The following is a 25,314-nucleotide window of genomic DNA, read 5'->3' as shown; positions in this document are numbered from 1 at the left end:
GTCCGAATCATGTACGTATGAAATCAGAAACTCTCCAAGTTTGTGTCACGTGAACAGCGCATGTTGTGGTGACGCGGTTGGCCGCTAGGCGGCAGAAGTGTACAATATGGTGTTCTCAGGTAACGAGAGAGCATTTGCGTGATACAGTTTGCGAAAACAGAGTTTACTGTGACTGTTCAGCTGCGATTTCGCACTCGTTTTCAGAAGGATCCACCAGATCGCAGGACCATCAAGAAGTGGTATGAAACTTTTGAGCGCACAGGGTGTCTGCGATAGCAACGATAGACCGTGACATGCTGATGCAGGTGTGGGCAGAACTGGACTATCGCCTGGATGTCTCCCGTGTAACAAAAGGTGCACACATTGAGCACTTGTAAGGTATGACAAACAAACTTTTTGAGATTGTCTATCTTTTTTATATATCATTCATGCTGATATATCATGTACTTATTTCACAATAAAACTCCGAAATGTGACATTGACTTATGAATAACCCTGTACGTACTTCTTGCACCATTCCATCCAAAACAAAACAATATTCAACTCTCTACAACAAATAATTTTCATTCTATGAATTTTTAAAAACATTTCCTTGCATTTTAAAAGCTTGCTTTCTAATTCTTAAGAAATAATAACATCAGCTTTTGACAAACCTGCAATGATGTAAATAAAAATAAAAAAAGACAGAAATAATATCTTGCTTTTAAGAAATTATATGTTATACGTTAAATACCATCTTAGAGAGTGAAGTTATGAGTATGTAACCAAATTACAAATAATTGCCACAATGGGCAAGCAAGTTATGTCAAAAACCAATATTACAAAAATATTTTCAACATTCTAATACCAGTCATCCTGAATAAAATACCCAAGTTATTCTTACATTTTATTAAATTTCCAAATAATCAAAAATGCACGATGCAAATTTAGCATTTTACACAACTGCTTTATGGAGTAAAAATACTAATAAAAAACATCTGGTAACAATTATTTTTCATTCAAAACTTCTGAACTAATAATTTCCTTTACATTTTCCATGAAAATATTTGGATCTATCATTATCTACTGAGTTAGGAATTAAAAAATGGAATGACCAATTCTTCATATCAACATTAATCAGACACTTAGCTGCTTTTAGAGGCATCACCCACAGTACAATTAACAATTCTACTTTTATCACTGGTGTCTTAACTGTTCCATTAACATAGCATTAAATGTTATGAAAGGAAATTGGAAATATGTTATGCAATGGAAAAGTAAATACAATTTATCAAATAATAAGTTTTTGAAAAATGCAAATTATTACAAAAATATTAATAGAAATATAAATTTATGAACTTTCATGTACAAAAAAGGAAAAAAAAAATAACGCACACAGAACACAAACTTCATAAATATGCCAGTTATCTTGAGTTAGATGTTAAAAATTTGCTCATCATTCTTCACCATCAATTTTTGCAGACTGGACATCAGTACTAGCGTACCACCACACTTAATACAAGTAATCACAGGCACTTTTGGGAATCGTATCTCATTCTAACTGGTCCAATCGTAGAGCAATAACGTTGTTTTTACTGGAAGTCCGGACAGTAATAGTAACTCAATTGTTTTTATATGCACTTATGTTTATATCCCTTCCGATATCTAAAGAATTATAAAGTGGAATCACTATACTGTTGCCATGTGCAAGGCATCTGACCATACAAACAAAACAAAATCTTCACTGTCAATACTTGTTCTTAGCTTGTTGAATAAAACAACAGACCAACTATCACAAAAACTGTTCTGGTTCCATACCACAATGCACTCGAGTGTTAGTCAGTTTTCCTTGGCCTTCGCTTCCTCACATTTGGACTACCGCTGGTTGCCTCGGCATCTGATCCGCCGCTCACAGGAGGAGAGCTCTCCCTATCTTCTTCATCTGCCAAATCATCTTTGATGACATCATCATCTTCTTCCTCTTCCTGTTGGCAAAGGAGAACAACAATAATTAAAATACCAATTATCTAAAAGGTTTACAAAACACATTTTTTATTTTTATTTAGGAGAAAATTTGTTCACTTTGGTAAAAATAGCACACAGCATCACACTCGTATGTAACATAACCAAAAGATGAGGTACAAAGGAAATTTTCTAAAGACACAACTATGCTGGCGCCACCATTAGAAAAGAAAGGTTTGAAAGTTGTTTTATTTTTCAGTACCAACTATAAAACCTTATAATAGTGTCCATGTTATGAACATCAAAACTATTTTCACTCATAATTGGGAAATGAGACATGCGGTAGTAGATATATACAGAGAAACTACGTAATACTCAAGTTATCCACGAAACTGTTTTTCCTTAGTCTTTCTTTTGGAAATTAATAGAACAAAGAAAAACAGTTTCGTGGATAAAGTTGAGTACTACTTTCTCTGTATTTATTTAAAACTATTTTATTCATTCATTCATTCATTTTCTGACCAGGGGCAGATCTATCCTTGCAACCTCCACGCTGTTCGATCTTCAGCCTCAACTATTTTATCTAGAACTATTTTTGAAGAATAAAATTGAAAGAGAAACGATAATACCAACTGCTCGGCAATCAATGTTCAATTTAAAACAACAGATGCCCAGTGATCGCACTAAGGTAATAAAATTTGAAGTCCTTTGAGTCCTGTACTACAAGGTAACCAAAAAAGTTCTTGCCGTTTTTGATGTCCCATTACTCATGCGCTCACAGAGAGGAAACGAAATGATGCACGTGCCTGCCAAGCGATCGGGAGTTAGTCTGACCATCGACTGTCAGTAATACAGGCACGTTGCGCACACACAGCAATCATAGCTCGTCCCGTGTCGAAGAGAAATGGAGGTATCGAAGCAGCTTGTTCGCGTGTGTTTGTTGTATGACTTTAAAGTGGGCCTGTCAGCTGCTGCATCAAGTCGCTGCATTTGCCAGGCATTTGGGGAGAATGCCGTGAACGAACGCACTGCCAGGCATTGGTTCCAGAAATTCCGTTCGGGAGATGTGAGCCTTTCGGATGAACCTCGCAGTGGACGACCACATGTGTTGGATGACGAGGCCCTGAAAGCAGCCATCGAGGTGGACAGTAGTCTAACGTGTGATGAACTTGCAGAAAGGTTCCATGTTTCCGCTGAAACAGTCAGACTGCACCTGCATGGGATACGGAAGTCATACAAGTTAAGCAAGTGGGTACCCCACACATTGTTGGCAGCCAACAAAGAACAACGAGTGACAGCCTGTTTGTCCTTGCTCACTCAGCACCTGAACACACCCATATTTGATCGCTTGCTCACTGGTGACGAAAAGTGGGTCCTCTATGACACTCCCAAGCGTACCAGACATTGGTTGTCGCCACGTGAACCTGTTCTTCACACCTCAAGACCACCTCTGCACCCACGAAATGTTATGCTCTCTGTATGGTGGAATTGTCGGCAAGTGGTGCATTACGAGCTCCTTCCACCTGGTCAGACCATCACTGCTGACCTCTACTCTCAGCAGTTGCAAAGGGTGCACCGTGCATTGCGGCAGAAGGAGCCGGCATTGGTGAATCGCAAGAGTGTGCTGTTACTGCATGACAATGCCAAGCCACATGTGGCAAAGAGGACCCGGGAGACCCTTCAACAACTTGGCTGGAAGACACTGTGCCATCCACCATATTCACCGGACCTTGCACCAACAGATTACCACCTGTTTCATTTCCTCGACAACCGCCTCCGTGGGAGATCCTTCCCAAATGAGGGAGACCTGCGGAATGCACTCACAGACTTCTTTGCATCCAAGCCCGCCGAGTTTTATCACAGGGTATTGTGCAGCTGCAGAAACGTTGGCAAAAGGTGTTGGATGCTGATGGAGATTACTTTGAAACCTAAAGGTACATACTGTCCACTGTATTGCTCTTTGTTTAATACTGCTCTAGAACGACAAGAACTTTTTTGGTTACCTTATAACCAATGCCTGTCAGATTGAACTTTTGGGAGTCACAATTATTGTAGCATCGTAATCAAACAAAATCATATAGTGAAATTGAAATACATAATATACTCTTTACTTTCCCTTCATACCTTTTAAAGCATTTTTTGTATTTATTTCCATGCAGTAAAAGGCAGAAAAATATTTATGTGGGTGTTATTTCATTTGTTACTTAACCTGTTCTTGTTAGTACTATAGGCAATCAGTGTACGATAGTTATGTTTTCGTCGCCTTCCACTAAAAATACACTCCTAACACTACACTTAAACACTCTTCTTTGGATACCTATCTTTGGTACCGAATATCAGGGGAATCAAAGCTGAATCCTCATGCTCTGAGTAGTCAGTTCATTAATATGTATTTACATTATATTTCTTTGCACAAATAACAAAAAGAATAAGTTAACATCTGATCCAGTAACCCTGCAGCAACAATACTTAGGCCCAAAGATAAGAATGCTCATAAGAAATACGAGTGCTGAAACCATTGTAAAGTTCTTGGAAAAAAAAAAAAAAAAAAAGCAAACATGACATGACGTCCAGAGGATGCTTTTGCATGTCACATTCTGAAATTTGGGCAAAAATTATGCACAAACGCACACTTGTGCGAGCTCTGGATGCCTGTATTAATTGTATGTCTATTAGTGATGTGTTGCTGGATTTAGAAGTCTTGGGTAAGGAGTGCTCGTTTAACACTGGACATCAAACAGATGTTCGTCTTTAGACTAGCTCAGGGGGTTCCAAGTTTAAATTACGGTGGAGCCATAGCTTATGTTGTAGTTCAATTCCCACAAAAGTTCCCCCTCCTCTCTCTTACAGCATCTCTTATAAACCATCTTCCCCCCTAACAATTATGGTATTTTCCATCACATGCCTATGAAGGAAATGCAGTCACTGGTCAACAAATCTTAAATGACTGATTGTTATGGCGATTGAAATATGATATATTTAAGTCTTTTTGGGTCCCTGAACACGAAAATGATGCGAAAATCAACTGATTAGTTCTTGTTTGTGAGATAATTGTACTTTAACAGTTATATTTACAAAATATATGCTATGTATGCAGAAATACATCATGAATTCAAAATTACGTCATGGTAATGATATCTTGTGTATTAATGGCCTACTATGCGAGCACTCTATTTTCCTTGATAGCAGTACATCACAAAAATCTTGATGCAAGCACTCATCATGTTTGTCGTTTACATCATTACAATTTGGCAGGAAGAACTCCAGGAGTGTATAGTCTGCATAGGGCATACAAGTGTTGATTTTTCTTTGTGGGTAACCCTTATCTAATAGGAGGAACTGTGATAAACCCATAGTACAGTTCATGTCCAGTGGGCATTTCTTATACCAGAGGATAGCTGGCTGGCATACCTGCCAGATCACGTGGCAAAAACTAACACATCATTTTTTTTGAAAACTACAGATGATAATTCAGTTGTGTCCTTTTTAGTTGATTTATATGCATATGAAAGTATGACATACTTGAATCACAGAATAAAAATCAATTATTATTATAAACAAATGAAGTTTGATGTCTATATTTTCTCCTCAACATATGACAGGGCAGATTTTATAAATGGGCTATTTACTCATCAAGCACTGCTCCTTGCTGATATAATTTTATTTTCACATGTAATAATGAAAGCAAAAGAGCATGTTCACATCATCACAATTAAAGGTCCAGTGGAAATTTCCTGAAAATTGTAGTTTTCTAAAATTTTGCAAATTTCCCATTTCCTTTTAAATTGGGAGGGACAGGCTTTACATGTCCTCTAAGAGTGGTGTGGTCATTTGCTGTGTTGCCCTGCAGAATCCATCATCCAGTGTACATTGGGCCAACGCTGGAACCGATTTTCCAGATTTTTTTCCCCTCTAAGGAACAGCCTATTTTCAACAAAACTTTGCATGGTTGTATGAATGCATCACTGCTACATAATACTGTATTTATTCATGTATAACGCACACTTTTTTTTTTCCAAAAATGTTTCCCCAAAAAACTGTGGTGCGTATTATGCACGGAATAATTCAGACAGCCAACATTAAAACCATGCACGTTTTCACTATCTCACTGCATATAACTTGTATATATGAACAAGCGCAAATACAAATTACCACGTTGGATTTCTTTAGTAATAATATTTTTTTAAAAAAACACAAAGTGAAATGGCCCTTCTCCATTATTTTTTTACTTTACAATGGAACATTTTGTGACACCGCCTCGTTCTAGCAGAATTCGTGCATGCATAGGGCTACCATACGTCCTGGTTTTCCTGGACATGTCCTCTTTTCGGACCCTGAAATTTGCATCCGGGCAGGATTTTACTTTGTTAAAATGTCCGGGTTTTTACTTTTATCCAATCATCATAGGTCAGAGAACACGAAGTTACAACTTTTCAAATCATTAAACGTCTGATGTTGGCAGTACTGGACGATGCGCTAAGTGTTACTCGTTTGTTGTTACAGTTTCAAGTTCCGGTCGATGTGATTTCCACGTCATTCGTTTGTTCGTGTTTCGAAGTGGAAGTTAGAGTTTGCGAACACGGTGTAAGCTATTAATATGCCTAAAAGAAAGTGCAAGTTTACTAATGAGTTACAAGAAAAGTATTCAAGTTTTAGACGTGGTAGAGACGATTTTGAAGGCGAGTGTATGGTTTGTAAATCTGGTACACATGTGTCTGTGGCAAACAAAGGAGGGCTAGACTTGCAAGCACACATGGAGTGCAAAAAGCACAAAAGAGCAGTCAGAGGTGAAGCTTCATCTAAAAAAAGAAAATGTCCTCTTTTTAGCATTTCAAAATATGGTAGCCGTATGCTTGCACCTCCCATCAGAAGGAATGTGTAGCAGCGGCATTTGTCGGGTGAGATATAATAGAAAATAACTTCCTGAGTTTTGCAAATCCATAACATAATTTTCATCACGCTTTCTTCTACTACAGAATAAACAAGGTGGTTACAGAAGTGAAAGCTTTGTGAAGTTAAACACTGTGGAGGAAGAGGGGGAGGTGGCATGGGTCAGTTACTCATTGTATAAACAACACGATATTCTCCTCTTGGTCCACATAGCAACAGGTGACTCATTGAATAGGTATGATGTCATTTGCTCTTGATAAGCAAAGCAACAGCTTTATGATCTACAACTTAGAAAGCCATTTCTTGTACCTGAATTGTACTGCACGTTGTTTACGAGACATAATTGTTTGTTGCTTTCCTCCAGCAAAAAAAACAAGGTGCACATTATACATGCATAAATAGGGTACATTTTCTCATTCGATTTGGTCTATTGTGGTGGTCTCGGGAATGCACATTACAATCTTTTTGTAAAATTTTGTTTTTCCTTCTTCTTTCATTAACCTTTATCATTGGGAGGTACAATTCATAAATTTCGCCTCCTCTAAAAGCATAGTCATTCCAAAATAAATAAACAGATTTCATATCTCTATGACAATTAGTTCTTGAGCTTCAATTTTGTTTGTACTTTGCACCAAGATTTGAAAAGCGTGTGCATGAAAAGACCTGTGCTGAGAGATTACACATGTGGAAGGTTAAAAGATAATTCAGTTGTTGACAACAAACAGATCAAACTACAATTTTTAATCATCTGTACCATGCACAAAACAACACACATTTTTTTTAGCATCTTGTCGAAAGCCAGTGGGAGGAGGAAAAGAGGATAAAGTTTCAGGGGCAACAGGATGATTTTCTGGCACATATTTTTGACATCAGCACAGCCTTAGAAAGCACATACAGCAGGAAAGAGGAGTTAGGGAAAATATAAGAAACAGGTAAAAGTCCCAATTACTTAACATGGGTCTTTTACCAGGACCTGGCTCACTGAATGTATTACGCACACAAAATGCAAAATGCGGAAAAGTAAGATTGGGGTTCTACTGTATCTGGCTAGCTTTTAGTGCTCATAAATCTTAAGTCTGGTTATTATTTACATTCTCTGGACAAATATCCTAACAGCATACTGTGCATGATGTGTTTATATTCGTTGTAAATTCTTCCACATCTTCACATGATAAAATATATTCTCAGCTTTCCAACTTACGAATTCTTGGTCACTTTGGTGTTCTGCTGCATCTCCCTTGGATACGTCCTCTTTCGGAGCCTGTACCACTGCAGTCTTTGGCAATGGTTTTGGTGGATAAATGAAATCAATCACACACACCAAAATCTGAAAGAAAATGGAAAGAACACTAAACTTTGCTCAATAACAGCATAAAATAGTTGACTTTTAGTTTCCTGAATTCTACAGTGCACTGAACTAACTTCGTTTAGGTGTTTTTGTGAGCTTATCTCTGTTCTGAAGATTTCCCATTCTGTTGATTCTCTCACCTTGTTGGATACCTCTAACCTCCAACTACATCTAAAGCAATGAAAGCAGACTCCCTAGGTTCAGTTGAACACAAGAAAGTATCTCAAATATTGCAGAAAGCAATGGGAGACTATTGTAGACAGGTATTTTAAGTTTTCTCCAAATAATAATGAGTGTTACTTACGTAAAATTTTGAAATTTCGTATTTCCACGTTGCACAATTTAATGGTTAAATCCTATTAATTTCGACGAGACTCTGTCTTAGTTAACTACCGCCACAAACAAAGCAGTGATGCGGTACAATCTCCGCTCCAGATGCCATACCCTTAGTGAATGAAGACACAGAGTCTTCGAAATTAATAGGATTTAACCATTAAATTGTGCAAAGCGGAAATACGAAATTTCATGTAATTGTGTTTACCGCATCCATCATGTATAATAATGACATGCCTGAATGCTTTTAAGATATTGTGCGGTCATTCTATTTACACTTATTGATCCAAATAAAAACTCTGAGTGCTTCAGCAGTTAGGCTATTTGCCCTGCCACATTATATGGAGCACTGCCCAATACCATAACTAAAGTAAATACAGGGTGGGCACAAAGTTGCTTTCCCCAAAACAAGTATTTTTTTAAATTTATTGGGGAAAGCGACTTTGTGCCCACCCTGTACATGTCTCAGAGAACAAAAATCTGCTTACTTAGGTTAAAAGCTGATTGTAAAAGGGCACTCAGCACATAACAAAACAGCCTACTGGCTACCTACTGGCCGTAGGTCCAGATGGCAGAGCCTCGTTAGCCTTCAAACAGCAGTTACTAGGATGACTATGTGGAAGTGAGGTTGATTTTTTGGGTGTCTTTTCAGGTCACCCCTTACAAAGAGGCAATTTTGGCCTCTAGCTAAAGGGGGTTACCAACTCAGCGTACCCTGTCCTCAGTACCAAGTAGTATGGTTGGCCATGGATTTGGTTGAATAAAAAAAACACCATGGATTTGGTTGAATAAAAAAACATTCATTCAGTACCAAAATAGGTGTGTGTGTGGGCAGGAGGTGGGGTCCCAGTTTTCCATATAACTGACTGAAATAATATGAAAAACAAAGTGTGAATATTAAAGAACCAATATCTGCACTGACTCATTCTTACAGCTAATAGTATTTTCTGTACCAGAAGTTGCAGAGATATTATCTCTCTCTCCCCCTTGATAAAAGATGACCTTTCTCACCTTGCAGTATTCTGCTAAAACTGAGCACCAAACATTTTCCACCATTGTTTTATAAAAAAAAAAAAAGGTAAAGTGTTCCCCTGTGCTTAGCACCACGCCAGGAAGGCGTATAGAGGGTGTGGGGGTAACGCCCCACACTTTCTTGATCCAGTCGTGAGTGGGGGTGATGTGATCAGCATCACGCCCCTGACCGCCTTTACCCCCCAGGGTTTCCCCCAGGTACCCATGTTATTTGACGCTGGGTAGGCGCCGGGGCCGCTTCCACCGTTAGAAAAGTTCCCGGATTTGAACCATTGTTTTATAGGTTCCTGAATAATGACCCAAATTGTAAAAGAAAATTTTACTGTTTAGCTCTCCAGGGACACCTCTGTCTAACCAACACCCATTAAAAAATCCCAACAAAGACAGTGTGCAAAAAATGCACACATATAGAAACACATTAACACACTTATTGCTAGGGAGTTTGATTTTCTGCAAACGCGAGAGCACAAAAAAGTTAATTATTGCAAAAAAAATGTTCATGTTATGTACAGTGGCATGTTCTGAACAAATTTTTTCACGGATTTGAAATAGCAAAAAATGTGAATTTGCCATATGAATTAGTGAATTTTAACACATTTTGTGGTTAAAAAAAAAACTATGAAAATCTATCATTCTCGTGTTTTAGGATTCAAAAATAAAATGAAAATCAAAAGAAACTATGGTGCATGCTACACAAGGAATAATTAATTCTAAAACCTACATGAAATAAATGAATGTTTCTCATAATTTCTCACTTCTGTTGGATTGATTGAATTGCTATATTTTACTTAACTTTTTTGTGCCACTTTTGGCTAATTTGCGAAGATGGGGATGAGTGATGATTAGAGGCATGCAAATTTCGTTTTTGACGAAAACCCAAAATATGAAATAACATGCTGTAATGTTCATTTTTCATGGTTCTGAAAGGTCTGAGGTGCATTTCTCTACCCTGTTCTGTCACGAAATGAACTGCAAAATCGAAATTTACTCAAACACGAAATTTACCATTTATATACAGACGCGACACTTTCTGAAGTCTGAAGTATCCTGTGAGTTATGCAATTCACGGAAAATTGATTAATTCTGCTGTAAATATTTGAGAAGCAAAAATGGACCCCTTTACACACGAATAAACTTAACTCTCTGGTAACTACATAAATGTGCTATTAGAAGGGATAAGATTATTTTGTGTAAAAAGGGCAGTTTTTAATTCAAATTTAGTATTATATTCACAATTTTAAAACCAAAATGTCATCTTATATAGCACTTTTGATGTGATTATTCACCGCTATAACACCGAAATTTTATTTTATTTACCGCTTTTGGACCCGAAATAGACTGTTTTTCTACCAAAATTTTGCTTTTTTATTTATCAAAAATATGTGTGATTATATGATGAAATTGATGAATGGATATTCACAAACATCCACGTCCAGGCCAGGATTCAAACCCAGGACCCCTGACATTGTAGCACGATGTGCTAACCACTCTGCCACTGGTGGCAGCCCACCTTCTATTGGAACATTTTGGGAAAACAACTTCCTCACAAATAGTTTCCAATGTGTGACATTTAGTCAGGCCATGTGACCTACAATTTAAAATACTAGTTTGCACAATGAAGGTATATGTAATTTTAGGTATATTTGGTAGAAAAATGTGCTGCAATAAAACCACAAATTTGGATAAAAATAACACTGAAAAGTAAAAAAAATAACACCTATTTGGAAAGAAAAAAATGTAAATTTGAAGTTCATACTTACTATCAACTAACCAAAATGTATGGAACTAACAACCAGACAATCTAATTAAAGTAATTAATAAACATAAAGGATCAAGTAATTATAGGACAGAGATTCATGTTTTAAGTATAATATTCACCACATGGATGACATTAAAAAAAATTAAACTGTGGCCATGAATCAAATCATTGACGATATATTTCATACCAAAGTGGCAAGCTACACATACCACTTGGTAATGAACCAATCAATTGCATTTCACACTGTAGCAGCGTGAATGACATACTGCACAAACCTTCATTCAATTGTCAATCCTCCAACAACACCTATCACTTATCGCTTGTGAGAAATATTTCTTAAGCTATACTTGTTCTATTAAAAAAATGTTGGGGCTGTGTGTTGATTCAAACATTATATGATCCAAGAGTACTAACCAAAAATTTTCAAATCACTATTTTATTCTTAAACAATCTGGTCAATCATGTTACTCTATATTGCAATAAACTTGTGCATCACAGGACAGTCACATGTCATATTTTGTCTTTGATCTGCAATAGCTTGTGGGTAATCAATATGTATCAATTCATTTGGGCCAGCAAATTGTACACTGGTATTTGTTGACAGATCATGTTAGATCAATTCTTGTCTCTCATAGGCTGTCTTGAGCCATTTAACCAGTGGATCTATCAATCAATAAAATTTCACCTTTACAGTACAATTAGTTTGAGATATCAAGAGTTGACATGAACCGATGGGCATATAAACATGACCATTGCAGGACATTTTTTCTAGATCTTTCTGATAAGTACCACAAATAGTAATGGATGGAAAACCAAATTAATAGTTATCCCTAGGGGCAGGCATATTTCGTTTTTGACGCAAACACGAAATAACACATTGTAATGTTAATTTTTCATGTTTCTGAAAGGTGTGAGGTGCATTTTCCTACCCTGTCTTGTCACGAAATAATGCAAAATATACTCTTAAACACGAAATTTAGAGTTTATATACCGACGCTACACTTTCTGAAGTCAGAATTATCCTGCGAGTTATGCAATTCACGGAAAATTGATTAATTCTGCTGTAAATATTTGAGGCAAAAATGGACCCCTTTATACAGGAATAAACTCAATATTCTGGTAATGATTTAATGTGCTATTAGAAGGGATATGTTTATTTTGTGTATTAAGTGCAGTTTTTAAATCAAATTTGGGATTATATTTACATTTTTAAAATGAAAATGTCATTTAATATGCCACTTTTTCACCTCTAACAGCGAAATTTAATTTTATTTACTGCTTTTGAACCAGAAATTGACTGTTTTTGTACCGAAATTTTGCTTTCTTATTTACCAAAAATATGTGCCTCTAGTTATCACCTTCCCAGAAGAAAATGTTTCTTTACTTCAAAACATAAAATAGCCACTTACCAGTCCCAGAAGAGCTCCAATCATTATAGTTGCCACCGCAAATATGACATAGGAACCCCACGTTGGCAAACCATAATCCTCCATTAGTCTTGTGTGCACAGACTGTAAAGATGAAAATGTCCATCAATAATATATTCTTCACAAAGATCAACAATACAAGCTACGTATTCTTCAAAAGAGCAAGGTGCTCAAAATGTTGCAAGTTTTCCCTAGTTTATATGATCTGTAAACCAATTTTGAGACGCACGTGACATAGCAAGCTTTACAAGGATACATTTCTTGCAGACAAGAAAACATGGACATAGAGCATGTGAACTCTGTGATTAAACCTTTTTATTAATTGAAGGGCTTGGGAGTAAAACATGGTGACATTTCGGTCACTGTTGAGTTACAAAGTACAAGGAAGCATCCTTTAATTTTCGCGTGCAAGTTCCATGTCATGCAATTTGCAATGGACTCGTTGAATGCTTATGAAATTAGTAAACAGTCTAAGTGCAATTCGAAAAACTTTCACTTCCAGTCCACGACTTCAAGAAGAAAGCACTGCAAAACCACACTCTGTGGATGCTTGCTTCACGTATGGTCATGCACAGGGATACCTTTATTTTACTTTTAGTTTTATTTACATTAGCATTCTGTATTGCAACGAAAAACAAAAGGCGAAATGTTATGTGAAATACTTTTATCTACAGTATAGGTTCTAATAACCTTTTTTTCTTAATGAACTCAAATAATGACCAAAATGTCATTGAATTTTAAATCAACACAAATTGAAGTGTTTTTACATTTCCATTCATATAAGCTTCACCCCATAAGTTCAAATATTTTGTTTCCTTTCTTAGAGTATAATAAACACCATTACATGATTACAAGATTCATGTACTTTCACCTAAAGTGAATCGGATATCTACAAAATCATTACGTACATTTAATTCAACCTGATTTAAATCCATCACACCTTGTTTCAATTTCAGAAACATTTTATTTAAAAGGTACTAAAACAATGTGAGACTAACAAGCAAGCATCATTTCCGTGAAAATATTACATCATTTCGTGACGTCCCTGTAAGCCAGCCATGGAGCACCAGGGCACCACGGAACACACTTTTGGAAGCAATGATATGCAGCATTTGCTCAGGTGGTATGGAAAATACATGTGAAAAAAAAAAAAAAAAAAAAGGATAAGTATCTTACCCTGAGAACCATAGATAATTTGAAAAAGTAACTGACAACCGACATTTGAACAGATGAAGGTGACTTCCACCCTGGAATGGATTCAATTGCTTTCCACTTCTGATCCTCTACAAATGAAATGAAATCATCCTTGTCACGTGATCCTCGATATTGTCGGAACTCACCATCAAGCACACTGGAAAAAGAAAGAAAATAATGCATTAATGCAGAAACATCTCCATTACTCCTGACCAAACATTTTATACACATTTTACATATGCATTCACAATTCAGATTTTAATAAGACACAAAGCAGATTAATTGCTTATTAACACTTTCAATGGATGGATCCACACTGAGCATTTTCACCCCTTGTAATATTGGGACAGTTGATCCTTAGGAAAACAATAATTTAAGGTAGTGAAACACAACAGTTTCAGTGACCAACCACACATGAGGTCTGGAAAGACAAACTATCCCTCCGCCACTGACATTTTCCCATGCCGAGCTGGAGGAGAGGTCTGTGTGCTGGATGGTTGTGGGAGGGAGCGAAACTTAACATTATGCTTATGGAGTATTATTTTTACTTGTTCTCTTGTGAATATCAAACTTCGGATGGCATAAAAAAACACTAGCGGAAAGAGGACAGGTTGAACATTTCGTTTGTGATGTATTACGAGGTTTATTTTCTAATTAGGGGCCATTTTGCGCTCACATCAGCAACACTGTGTGCTTGGCATTTTGTGCATGTGCATTAGTTACCGACATGCCTTGCACGTAAACAGATGCCATTTGCACATTGTGAAACACTTGGTGTGGTTGTGGTGGACAATGGAAGTAGTGCAGGTGATTAAAAATCCCGCAGTGTGAGATACGATCAGTGATCAGGTTTTTGACAGTGAAAAATAAACGACGAGGAATGCTGCATGACAACGCACGGCTACACACTGCAGCCGCCACACAGTCGCTCATTGACTCATTTGGCTGGGAGCTGATGGACCACCCTCCGTACAGTCTGGATCTTGTCCCTAGCAATTATCACCTATTCCTCCACTTGAAGACTTTCCTCGCTGGGAAGCGATTCACAGAGCCGCTGAAGGCAAACAGACTGTGATGGATTGGCTGTCTGACCTGGCGGCAGATTTCTTTGATGAGGGTCTACAAAAACTCATCTACCGCTGCGACAAGTGTCTCAACATCTATGGGAACTACATTGAGAAGTAGCTGAATGTATATATGAACAGCACCAGAGGTAATTAAATTTCTTCCTTTGCATGCTTTAGTTTTATTTCAAAATGGCCCCTAATTAAAAAAATAAACCTCGTATATATTTTACAGAATGGATCATCTTTAAAAAACTATTCCACTTGCAACACATGGAGAAATTCACTAATTCACTTTTTTTAAGTACAATGCTTCTGTAGTATCAATATTGCTCTTATCCTAGGATTTTAAACAATGAAAAATTTTCATTACACTTCTGCTAATACTGTGCTGCATATTTTTTGTTTGTGTTTGTTTGTTAGATGACACTATTGTCTCAAATGAAACTGTGAAGTTTCTCAAGAATACTGTGGTAGACCAATATGGTATAGCATTAGTACTTGAAAACAACGGCCAATATTTGTCTTGGCTTCTACACCATGTAAGATTACTTAGGTAGTTGGAAAATAGGACATCATGAGCTTTCAACTCGCAACTGAAATACGTTAGCGCAATAGGCAAAAAGCCAAATTTTCAGTTCTCTAACCTAAAAAAAATAAATTCCATGAGCAAAACACACCCATACAAAAAAAGTAAAGTCTTCTTTTGGCAACTCTCCTTACAAATAGGATTCCAAGCGATATTGATCTGTGTACAATTAATAATACAATGGAAACTTACTGAAAAATTGTTGGTAAAGCTGTAACCATAAATCTTCCGCTCAAACCTGGTGATGCTGTTACATCCACTTGCCCTACTTTGATGTCTAAGTCATCACTCCATGTGGAGAACTCTTCCCATATAGGCTGTAGAGCTTTGCATGCTGGACACCATGGTGCATAGCTGTATGAAAAAAAGAAAAAAATCATCACATAACACATAGGTGATGGGCAATTATATTAATTACAGTCAGGGGTAGCAAAATACCGCCATGGTGCTGCAAATTTTCAAATTTGGTTATAAAAGAATTTTTATTTTAATATTTCAAGTTTATATAAATTTTCATTACTTTTTTTTTTGTTTTGTAATAATGGATACAGTGGGTGTTTTTTAATGTTTTCTGTATCATTGAATCAGAATAATACACCTTCATAAATTTTTGCACTGTTGCTAGTGGAATTTTAAAGTCTGCAATTAAATAGATATATTAGAATGTATTGCATGCTGTTACCAGTAGAACCATGTATAGTGTTTTTTTAAAGAGAGCCAACTGTAGCACAAGAATGAATTACTTTTAATCCAGTCTTGTATTAATTAATAAATGTTTTAAGGTCATGTTTCAAAATGTGTAGGTCTTTCTTAGTAGGATATATGGCTTTCTTGGACAATATTTGCAAATAATAATATAACAGGAAAAATAAATGTTAGCTCATGAATTATTTTCATTTTTGTCTATCCCTGGACTATATTAGTGCTTTCTTCGCAGATTAATCAACGTATCAGTAAAATTGCCATTAATTTGACTTATCCAATATTAAGGTGTAATAAACATGCTCAGGATTTCTAAGGTAAAAGTCAAAATATAAGGTTCATTTGTTTATGAAGTCTGCTTTATGCCAGGGAGGCTAAGTGGGACCTGCATCGCTGTGCAGAATGGATGGTTTCATGGAAGACCCTCGAGGATTTGTTTTATATGGCAAAGCCCATTAATATTAACTGATTACCAACATTAATTACAGTTCATTAACCATTCAGGGTTCAGATGAAACATTTATAATATACAAGTGTCATTCTCTTCAAACTCTGACACCAGTATCTGATACATTTTGTCCTGTTTTGATGCCACTGCAACATTCATGCTATTCAAGTTTAGTTTGCATTATATGTGGAATAATGTATCATGCCGAAGGCATGACTCAAACCCAGAACCCCGGGCACCATAGCCAGATAGTTTAATCACCTCATAAAAAGGGTCCCCGAGTACGTAAGAAGCTGGAAAGAGCTTCTTTCATGCAAATGACACCTGCGATCTTCAGCGGAAGTAAAAATCCGCTGATACGAATTCTTCCGGAATCGCAGGAAAGATATTGCAAACACAGCTTTACGCTGAAAGCACCATTATCGACAGATGCGGTCTCTCAATGGCTGAAAGTTCGAATTTCATTTAAATAGCTCGAGAGAATATTTCTTCCCTCAGTCGGTATCTGAAATCTATCGTGTGCACAGTCGTAGCCTCGGAATTATACAAACAGTTGAACTAAGAAAGTTATGGCGTGAATAGTTGTTGCCTCCCGCTTATAGTCAGATTATCGACCGGCGCTAAAGAAGTTACAGCGAGGAGTAGTACACTATCGGAAAGGAGGTTTATTTCAGGAGTGTCTCATCCACGAACCAGCGAGTCTATCCTCACTTCAAGATCTAGTTAACAAACGTTCCTAAATCCTTGTCTTATCATTCTCTCTCATCCCTGCCAGACCAGTAAATTGAAGTGTTTAAATTTAATTTTGAGTGCAGTTCTTATTTCACGGGGCAAGCTCCTTGCTTGGTCGAGTGTTGACGTAGCTCCTCAGAGCTATACCCCGCCCCCTCTTACGATACATCTCTTGCAGCCAATTAACTTCGAATATCGGGTTTTCACATAGTCTATCAACGATCCCTTAATCTAAACAAACTGGTGTTTAGACGATACATACAGTGACTGAACATCTGTGGCACTCATGGGCTATAGTATTGGTGCAAAACTGTGTTAATTACCCTCCTACCTTTGCAAGCACACATGACAAAGAATTGGGTATGAATGCACAATATAGAGAATGTCTCCAATTCCTTTCCTACTTCTTACACTCACTAAATATGCAGTTCTGGTAATGTATCTGGAGTTAAGATATGGGAGTCACGTGTAAAAATTGTACACTTACGTCTATATATGTTGCAAAATTACGTTCTTCATTACCACGATCATTCTCCATACAGGAACATAGGAACCATGTTTGATGATATGAATAAGTGACGTTCGGCATTCGTTGCACTGTCTACAGTGTTGCCACACTGTTCGCTACTTGCAGATCATTAATTGTTGCTTGGTCAGTGAGAATGACGAGGTATAAGAGCATGTGGAATGCAGACTTTGATTAGAGGTAAGTTTGGCAACGATGTTCGAGCGTTCAACAAAAATGGCATTTTCTGCAATCAGGAAGCTAGTGCTCTACAAACCATTCACCGATAGCCCCACAAACCATTTCCGGTAAGGTTAGGTTAGACAAACAGTTAAAATTTTGTTCCTAAAACAATGCGATACAGCTGTAAAAAAAAAATGTCCACTTACATCGGCTTTTTTACCTATTTCCACATGTGGCCCCTGCATTTTAACAACAGATTCGTGATTAGAAGGCCAAATTTAGTTAGTATACCAAAAATTAACGAAATTGGAGACATTCTCTACATTCTTCATTCGCTCCCCCATTTCATTATATTCAATTTATGATATTTCTTGAAAAGAATGTTTTAAATCTATCAAAAAAAGAATGTATACAAACATTATATGATGTAATGATGTTATTTGATAAAAGCTTTAGACCAAAGCTTGAAACTTTGCTGTAAATTACACAGACTAGGGCGAGCAATGCTAACCTAATCAATTTAATTCATTTCAGGTGGTGAGAATAGCATATTTTCACCAGACAGTGAGAACAGCAGAAAGTGCTGAAGACCCAAAATCACATGATTAGGTATTGGAAGTATTTGAGAAAGTAATTTTAAGGCACAGGTTCCTTTTGTTTTATTGAGATTTCATCATGCTACGAATGCAATTTTTACATGGTTCAATTTATGTCTGTTAACACATACTGCAGAGCTTTAGTGATTAGTTAAGATTTTGTTCAATATATGCTTTTGTGGTTAGGTTAGGCAGGTCAGATTTGGTTCTCTTAGCATTAAAATAAAGACCCTAAATGCATTTTACTAAGTTCCGATTTACTTCTACATTTATTCCCAGTACTCTATGATATTGACTGCTCCTTGTCAACGGAGAATACTGTGTCCATCTAAATGCCTCTTTTTTCCAAATCCAAACAGTGCTCATTACTTCAAGGAAGGTTCAAATTCCGTGTGACAATGATTTCCAAAATTCAGTATGATTGCACAATATAGAGAATGTCTTCCATTTCACTACACCGAGTGATATATTAGCAGCAGCAAATCAGAACACCTTGCAGTATTTTTCCAAATCCATGGCGTGCAGAAACGAAAAGTACTGCACACGAAAATAAATGCACACCACCTAAGCTTGATACAGGTTAACAACTAAAGAATGCATACTCCATATAAAGGCTACGTCCGGCCGTAGATCATGTTTACGTGCAATTTAAAATTTGAGGAATCGAGTTGAAAATTACGTACTTAGGTAATTAACATTTAAAGGTAACTCTTTACTATACCGGAGACGGATTTCTTCAAATTTACAGGAGAAAGTACTTACACAAATCATTTTCTGTAGTGTTGTTGATGTTCGGGAATGTAGTTTTGATCCATTTTAATGCGAATGCATGTGGTTTTCTACGAAAATCTCTCTCCGACGCGCTATTGCTGCTGCCGCCATTTGCTTTCTGCACGAGAGCACAATATGCTCTCGTATTGTCAGTATATCCTAAATTAAACGAAAGGAGTGCTAATGGAACCTAACCTAACAGGCCTAACCTAACCTAGTAGGCATACCTCGTCCCTGCGATGGTATGTGGGGCATCGTGAATTTTTGGGGGTAACGTCAAAGGTTTTGGGGGCTGCCCATGGATGATTTGTGGGAAATAAGGAACAACAGTAAGTACTCGTTAATGTAAGAAATAGACATTATTTTCGTTAGAAATTCATTATTTCACCTAAAGAAATGTTCCGCAATGCAGAATAGTACATTAGCAATGTAAAAAATTGCGAAATAAATCATTGATAGGTGTCTCCGGTATAGTAAAGTAGTACCCGTTAAAAATATCATTAAAATTGCATTCTAGATACTAATTGCAATTCAGATACTTGGGCTTGATTTGAAAACATGTTCGAACTATCGAAGCATTCAGGTCATTTTTCATCCCTAGCATGAATACATTCCTTGTCATTTTATACTTTCTACGTGTATACTAACACTCGTGTCACACGTTCTTAAATACGGGTGTCCGAAAAATATACATGATGCACACGTATAGTTAATACACTAAATGTAATGTAAATTTGTACTAAAAACTATCCATACAATTGAGGTACTGGTATACCACATTATTACGTATTATTAGCACAAAATTTAACTTTAAAATTTTCTATTTTAGATATAGAGAAACTTCATACAAGTAGAAAAATTAAACGTAATTTAGCAATGTAATGCAAATATATAAATATAAGTTTCATTAGATACTAACAATTCTACCATCCACTCTCCAGACAGAATATCAGTCCAGTTGTTTTCATCCAATTGTATTAAAGTTTTCTTTGCTAGCACTGGGCCTAAACTAAAAATTAATAATAACACAAGCAACATCATTCCCAATTGTCTAACACATGTGGCAGTCGCCATTTTTCCCCACACCTAACACCGGTTGTGGAACAGTAGTACCAGATCGGCTACTCCACAAGCTCCACAACTTCACGGAAACACAATGCTCAAAATAAAAAAAAAATAATAATAATCGAAGTTCATTGTCATACGGCATCATGGCTCAATCGATCTCGAACATCAAACTATGGATTTTGTTGCAAATGATATTTCGCTAAGTATGTGGTTTCATTTCTACATTTCTCTCCTTGATTCGCCATAGCTCAATGCAGTCGCGTACCCATTGGGTAATGGTGGATGGAAGAAAGGCGAAAAAAAAATTGGGAGGTAGAAGATGAATTTCTGAGCATATTGCAACTTAATCCTGCTAATGAAGTAAAATTAATTACTACTATACTATGTTTAAATTGGATATTTGTAGGATATATATGGGGGTTCAGCCCCGAGACTTCCCCTGGCCTATGTGCCTGCTTGCGAGAAACTAAGATGTACTTTTTTTTTGTACAAATTTTGTACTATTTTATACTGCGAGGTACGTATTTTGTAATAAATGATTGAAAAGTGTTTTCTGTGGTCTTGTTTTGATTGATTATTAGTGTTTTAAATCCACTTTATGGACAGTAAGGCTAATCGGGAATGGATCTACAGTTCAAAGTGGAATCCGAACCACTATGTACCTCCACCGGGTATCGAACCCGGGACCCCTTGATTACAAGGCAACAACTCTACCACTGCGACATCGGCGAGGCCAGTCTTGTTTTGTCTCAATGCGTCTATTTTTTCCTTCGCTTGGCAACATGAGACTGTAAGAGAAAAAAGAAGTATCTATTCATGTGTATGAAATATGTCTATATTTATTAACAATTAACTTTGCAGCATGTTTAGTTATTGCAATTTTCTGAGGCCAGTTTAGCTCTAACCTGGAAAAGACGAAATTTTGACATGTGTTACACTGCAGTTTATTACAATCCTCTCTCTTGTGACCCGGTAAATGCAAAAGTTATACAGTATGTAACATTCTTATTCGTACACACGGATTTTCAAAGAAAATGCTTTAATATCTGAAAGGAAATACACTCTTTTGAAATTGTTTCTTTACAATTCAGTAACTAATATCATTAGGAACATAAAATCTTACGCAAATTCTGTATAACCAATGACAATAATAAATTTAATGAAACTGAAAGAGAAACATGCCATTTTTTGTACAACTTTTCTATTCGTACACTTAATAATATATAGGTAAGAAAAAAGTATATTCAGCAAATTGACTGACAGTTCTAATACTTTGAAGCGTATCCTTTGACTTTAATTACTGCTTGACACCTGTTCCTCATAGAATTAACTAGTTTCCGACATGTTTCAGAGCTTATTTTATTCCACTCGGCTTGCACAACAGTTTTCAACACTTGTTTGGACTTGACGCCTGGTTTATGGACTCGTCTCTTCAAAATTGCCCATAAATGCTCAATGGGATTTAAGTGTGGACTTTGAGCTGGTGTTTGTAGTAGTTTGGGCACATTCCATATTAGCCAATTCATGTTAACCTTATGCTTACTGTCACTGTCTTGTTGGAATCTGTAGATAGGCGGCATGTCCATTTTTGGGCACTCTTCTTTACATTGTTCTTCAATATGTCAAAATAGATATATGCATCCATGATACCATCAATAAACTGGATGGTACTAACACCTTTGGACGACATTCAGCCCCAAATCATTAATGGCCCACCACCGTGTTTAACTATTGGAACCGTGTTAATGTGATCATTGTCTTTATTTGAATTTCTCCAGACCCTATTTATCCCATCTGACCCGTATATATTAATCTTGGACTCGTCTGACCGTATGACACTATCCCAAAATTCCTGGTCCTTGTGGATGTGCTCTCTCGCGAATGAAAGTTTATTCCTGCGATTCACCTTATTTACATACGGCCTCTTTCGTGGTATTCTGCCATGATATCCATGCTTCCAGAAGGCACGTTGGACAGTTTGATAGGACATCATCTTGCCAGCAACATTTTCTACTAACGGTCATAACTGATGAACACTTAGTCGGGAGTTTTCTCGCACTCTTTTTAAAATAAAGCGTTCGTCACGTTGATTCAACCGTCTCTCTTTTGGTTTTCTCGGCAATTCTGTGTTGAACCTTCCTCTCTAAATTTGTTTACTATGTATTGAACTGAGGAGTGTGATTTATTGACTGTTGTCCTATTTTTCTTAACGAATAACCTCTAAGAGCCAAATTTATAATTCAAGTTCCTTCACCTTGCACATTAGATAGATAGACGATAGGCCTACAACAATACCTACGCCAGCATTCCGTCAGCATTTGACGGGGAGCACGCCTGCATGTTCAAACTTGTTACGAAGTTGCATGCACGAAATCGCTCGAATAGTGGTGACGTTGTATACGAGGTAGATTGAAACTCTTGCCTGTACGAATAACAATGTTGCATGAAACAGCGTGTTTTCATCTTTTCACACAAATTATATGCTCTGTTTATACACTTTGAACATACATTTTTATTGACATTTGTTGGTGAAACCTTCATTAACATTAATTTCCAGGTACATATGAAAATGATTATATTTACTAGTAGATATGACATTTTTTCCTCGGAAATTCTATGTATACGAATAACAATGTTACATACTGTAGTAGAGCAACCATCTATTTTTTATGTTGTTTTCAATCTTAACATTTCATGGGATAACCAAAGAGTATATATATTGCTATTGCTGTACGGCAAAACTTTCATACAAATAGCAGCAACATGGGCGTCCGGAAAGGGGAGGGGGCATAAATTTTTTCAGTCAGAATAATATGTGTTAATTATTGAATGAATATAATAAATTCAAATTTCAGCATAGTTTTTTGAGGAAACAACACTAATATTGGGGAAAATGTGCCTTGTTTGCCCCAAAGCACAACAGTTACAAAAGTATTTCTTTAACTTTTGGCTTTTCATTATTTCTTCCCTGTTACGGCAAAGGAATCAACCTGCAAGTCTTCAAGGTTCCGATATGAGGCCATGGTGAATACAAGTGAAACTCCCATGATAAATATTTTTTATCCCAGACTAAATAATCAGGAGGTAAGTACTGCAAAAAGAAGCTGGATTAGAAATTATTCGAATCGATCAGTGATCGGTTAGTTCGTACGTATGAACTTTCCAGCCTGATCATTATCAGTGCGTAGTTAGAGATCGGTTAGTTCATTGAACTCTCCAGCCTAACTATTGCCTATTTTTGTGGGAGCAGGAAAAGGTTTATTATCCATTTTGCCCTGACTCATCTCACCCAACATGTCGCTAGGTGCCGTGGCTTGCCGCGAGTTGATAGCTTCCTGGAGATGAGGCCTTGCTCGAGAAAATGTTTATTATCCAAAAAGAAACTGATTACCAGGGTGTAGTTAGAGATTGGTTAATTCATCAAACTCTTCAGACTAACAATGGCCTATTTTGGTGGAGCAGGAAAAGTTTTTATAAGCTGTAAAGAGAAACTGTGAAGTTACAAACATGGGGTTTTCCTGTTACGCATATATATTATATACAAAAATGCCTTGGCAAGATTGCTAATAGCTTAGTACCATGCGAAATAACCATATTTTAAATATGCATTGTTGTTATATTCGTAAATTACACAGGCAGATAGGTAATGTTGCAAAGAAGTTGTGGCAACGCTACATAATGTTCAGTATATGTTGCCACAACGTTGTCAACCTACGTTGCAGCAACGTTGAAATAAATGACCCTTACGTTGACACAACGTTTTTACAACGTTGTATCAACATACACTGAACATTGTAACAACGTTAGGTATGTTAGGGGTTAACGTTGCCACAACGTTGTGGTAACATTACCTTGTTGACTGGGCAGATATTTCTGAAAAGTGCCAGCAGAGAAGGGCTTGAAATGTAACCAACTTTCAAACTACGGGAAGTTCGAGGGGTTGTGTGGAAACCGAAAGCTTAAAAAACTTAAGTGTTGGCATTGTTTACTATTTTCTACGGAAAGAACTACGTGGTGCCAAAATGGATTTGTGAATATTGCAACATATGAAAATTGTTTCAATCATCCGCAATCGTCTGCTGCATTAGGCTACATACGTTTGACAACAGACCAAATGAAGTTAAAATAAATGAACAACTGTGCCAAGACATTCATCTTTTCCCTTAGAGACGTTAAGGAAACAGTATCAGATAGAGTGCTCATTTTTTTCAGTAAACGTACCATGTAGAAGCAAAGAATTCTTGGTTTTTGAAATTTTTCTAAATCTGCTTCCCCAACGGAAAATGTCACCGCACGCCACTGACCTCCACGTCACCCCATTTGCCATCATGGCATGTGTGCACACGTACAAGGTTACCTTTACTTTACTATTATTTATATTAGCATTCTTTATTGCAACGAAAAACAAAAGGCGAAATTTATGTGCAATACTTGGATTTTCAAAATCCTAAAATATGAACAAGAAAGAGCCTTCCTCTCAGCTTTTTTTCAAGTCCAGATAGCAAGACGAAATAAATCGGGGACAAACTCCAATAAATTAGAATGAAAAGTACATTAAAAATATGCATAAATAGAAATTGATTTACTTTGAGGCTCATTAGGACATATTCAGGGCTCATTGTCATATTGTTATGAGTTATGTAGTTTGTGTGATGCGTAAAACCGCAGTTCTAAGTTACCTATTGTAAGAAGCATTTTTCCATGCATCTATTAATTCGAATTGAGACCGAAA

General features: G+C 36.8%; 1 protein-coding gene across 1 annotated transcript; it reads right to left on the bottom strand.

The window, feature by feature from the left end:
- Window positions 1-873: 873 nt before the first annotated feature.
- On the bottom strand, window positions 874-20,619 carry LOC145978681 (thioredoxin-related transmembrane protein 1-like). Its single transcript, XM_083111457.1, has 6 exons — window positions 20,434-20,619; window positions 15,770-15,931; window positions 13,907-14,081; window positions 12,713-12,814; window positions 8,033-8,158; window positions 874-1,964 (listed from the first exon to the last, which is right to left on the bottom strand). The coding sequence occupies exons 1-6, from the start codon at window positions 20,586-20,588 to the stop codon at window positions 1,815-1,817; spliced, it is 870 nt and encodes a 289-aa protein (XP_082967583.1). The 5' UTR covers window positions 20,589-20,619; the 3' UTR covers window positions 874-1,814.
- Window positions 20,620-25,314: the final 4,695 nt, after the last annotated feature.

Source organism: Lepisma saccharinum, chromosome 25 (assembly GCF_977018435.1).
Source record: "Lepisma saccharinum chromosome 25, izLepSacc3.1, whole genome shotgun sequence".
Classification (NCBI taxonomy): domain Eukaryota; kingdom Metazoa; phylum Arthropoda; class Insecta; order Zygentoma; family Lepismatidae; genus Lepisma; species Lepisma saccharinum.
This window is presented reverse-complemented; position numbering and strand designations above follow the sequence as displayed.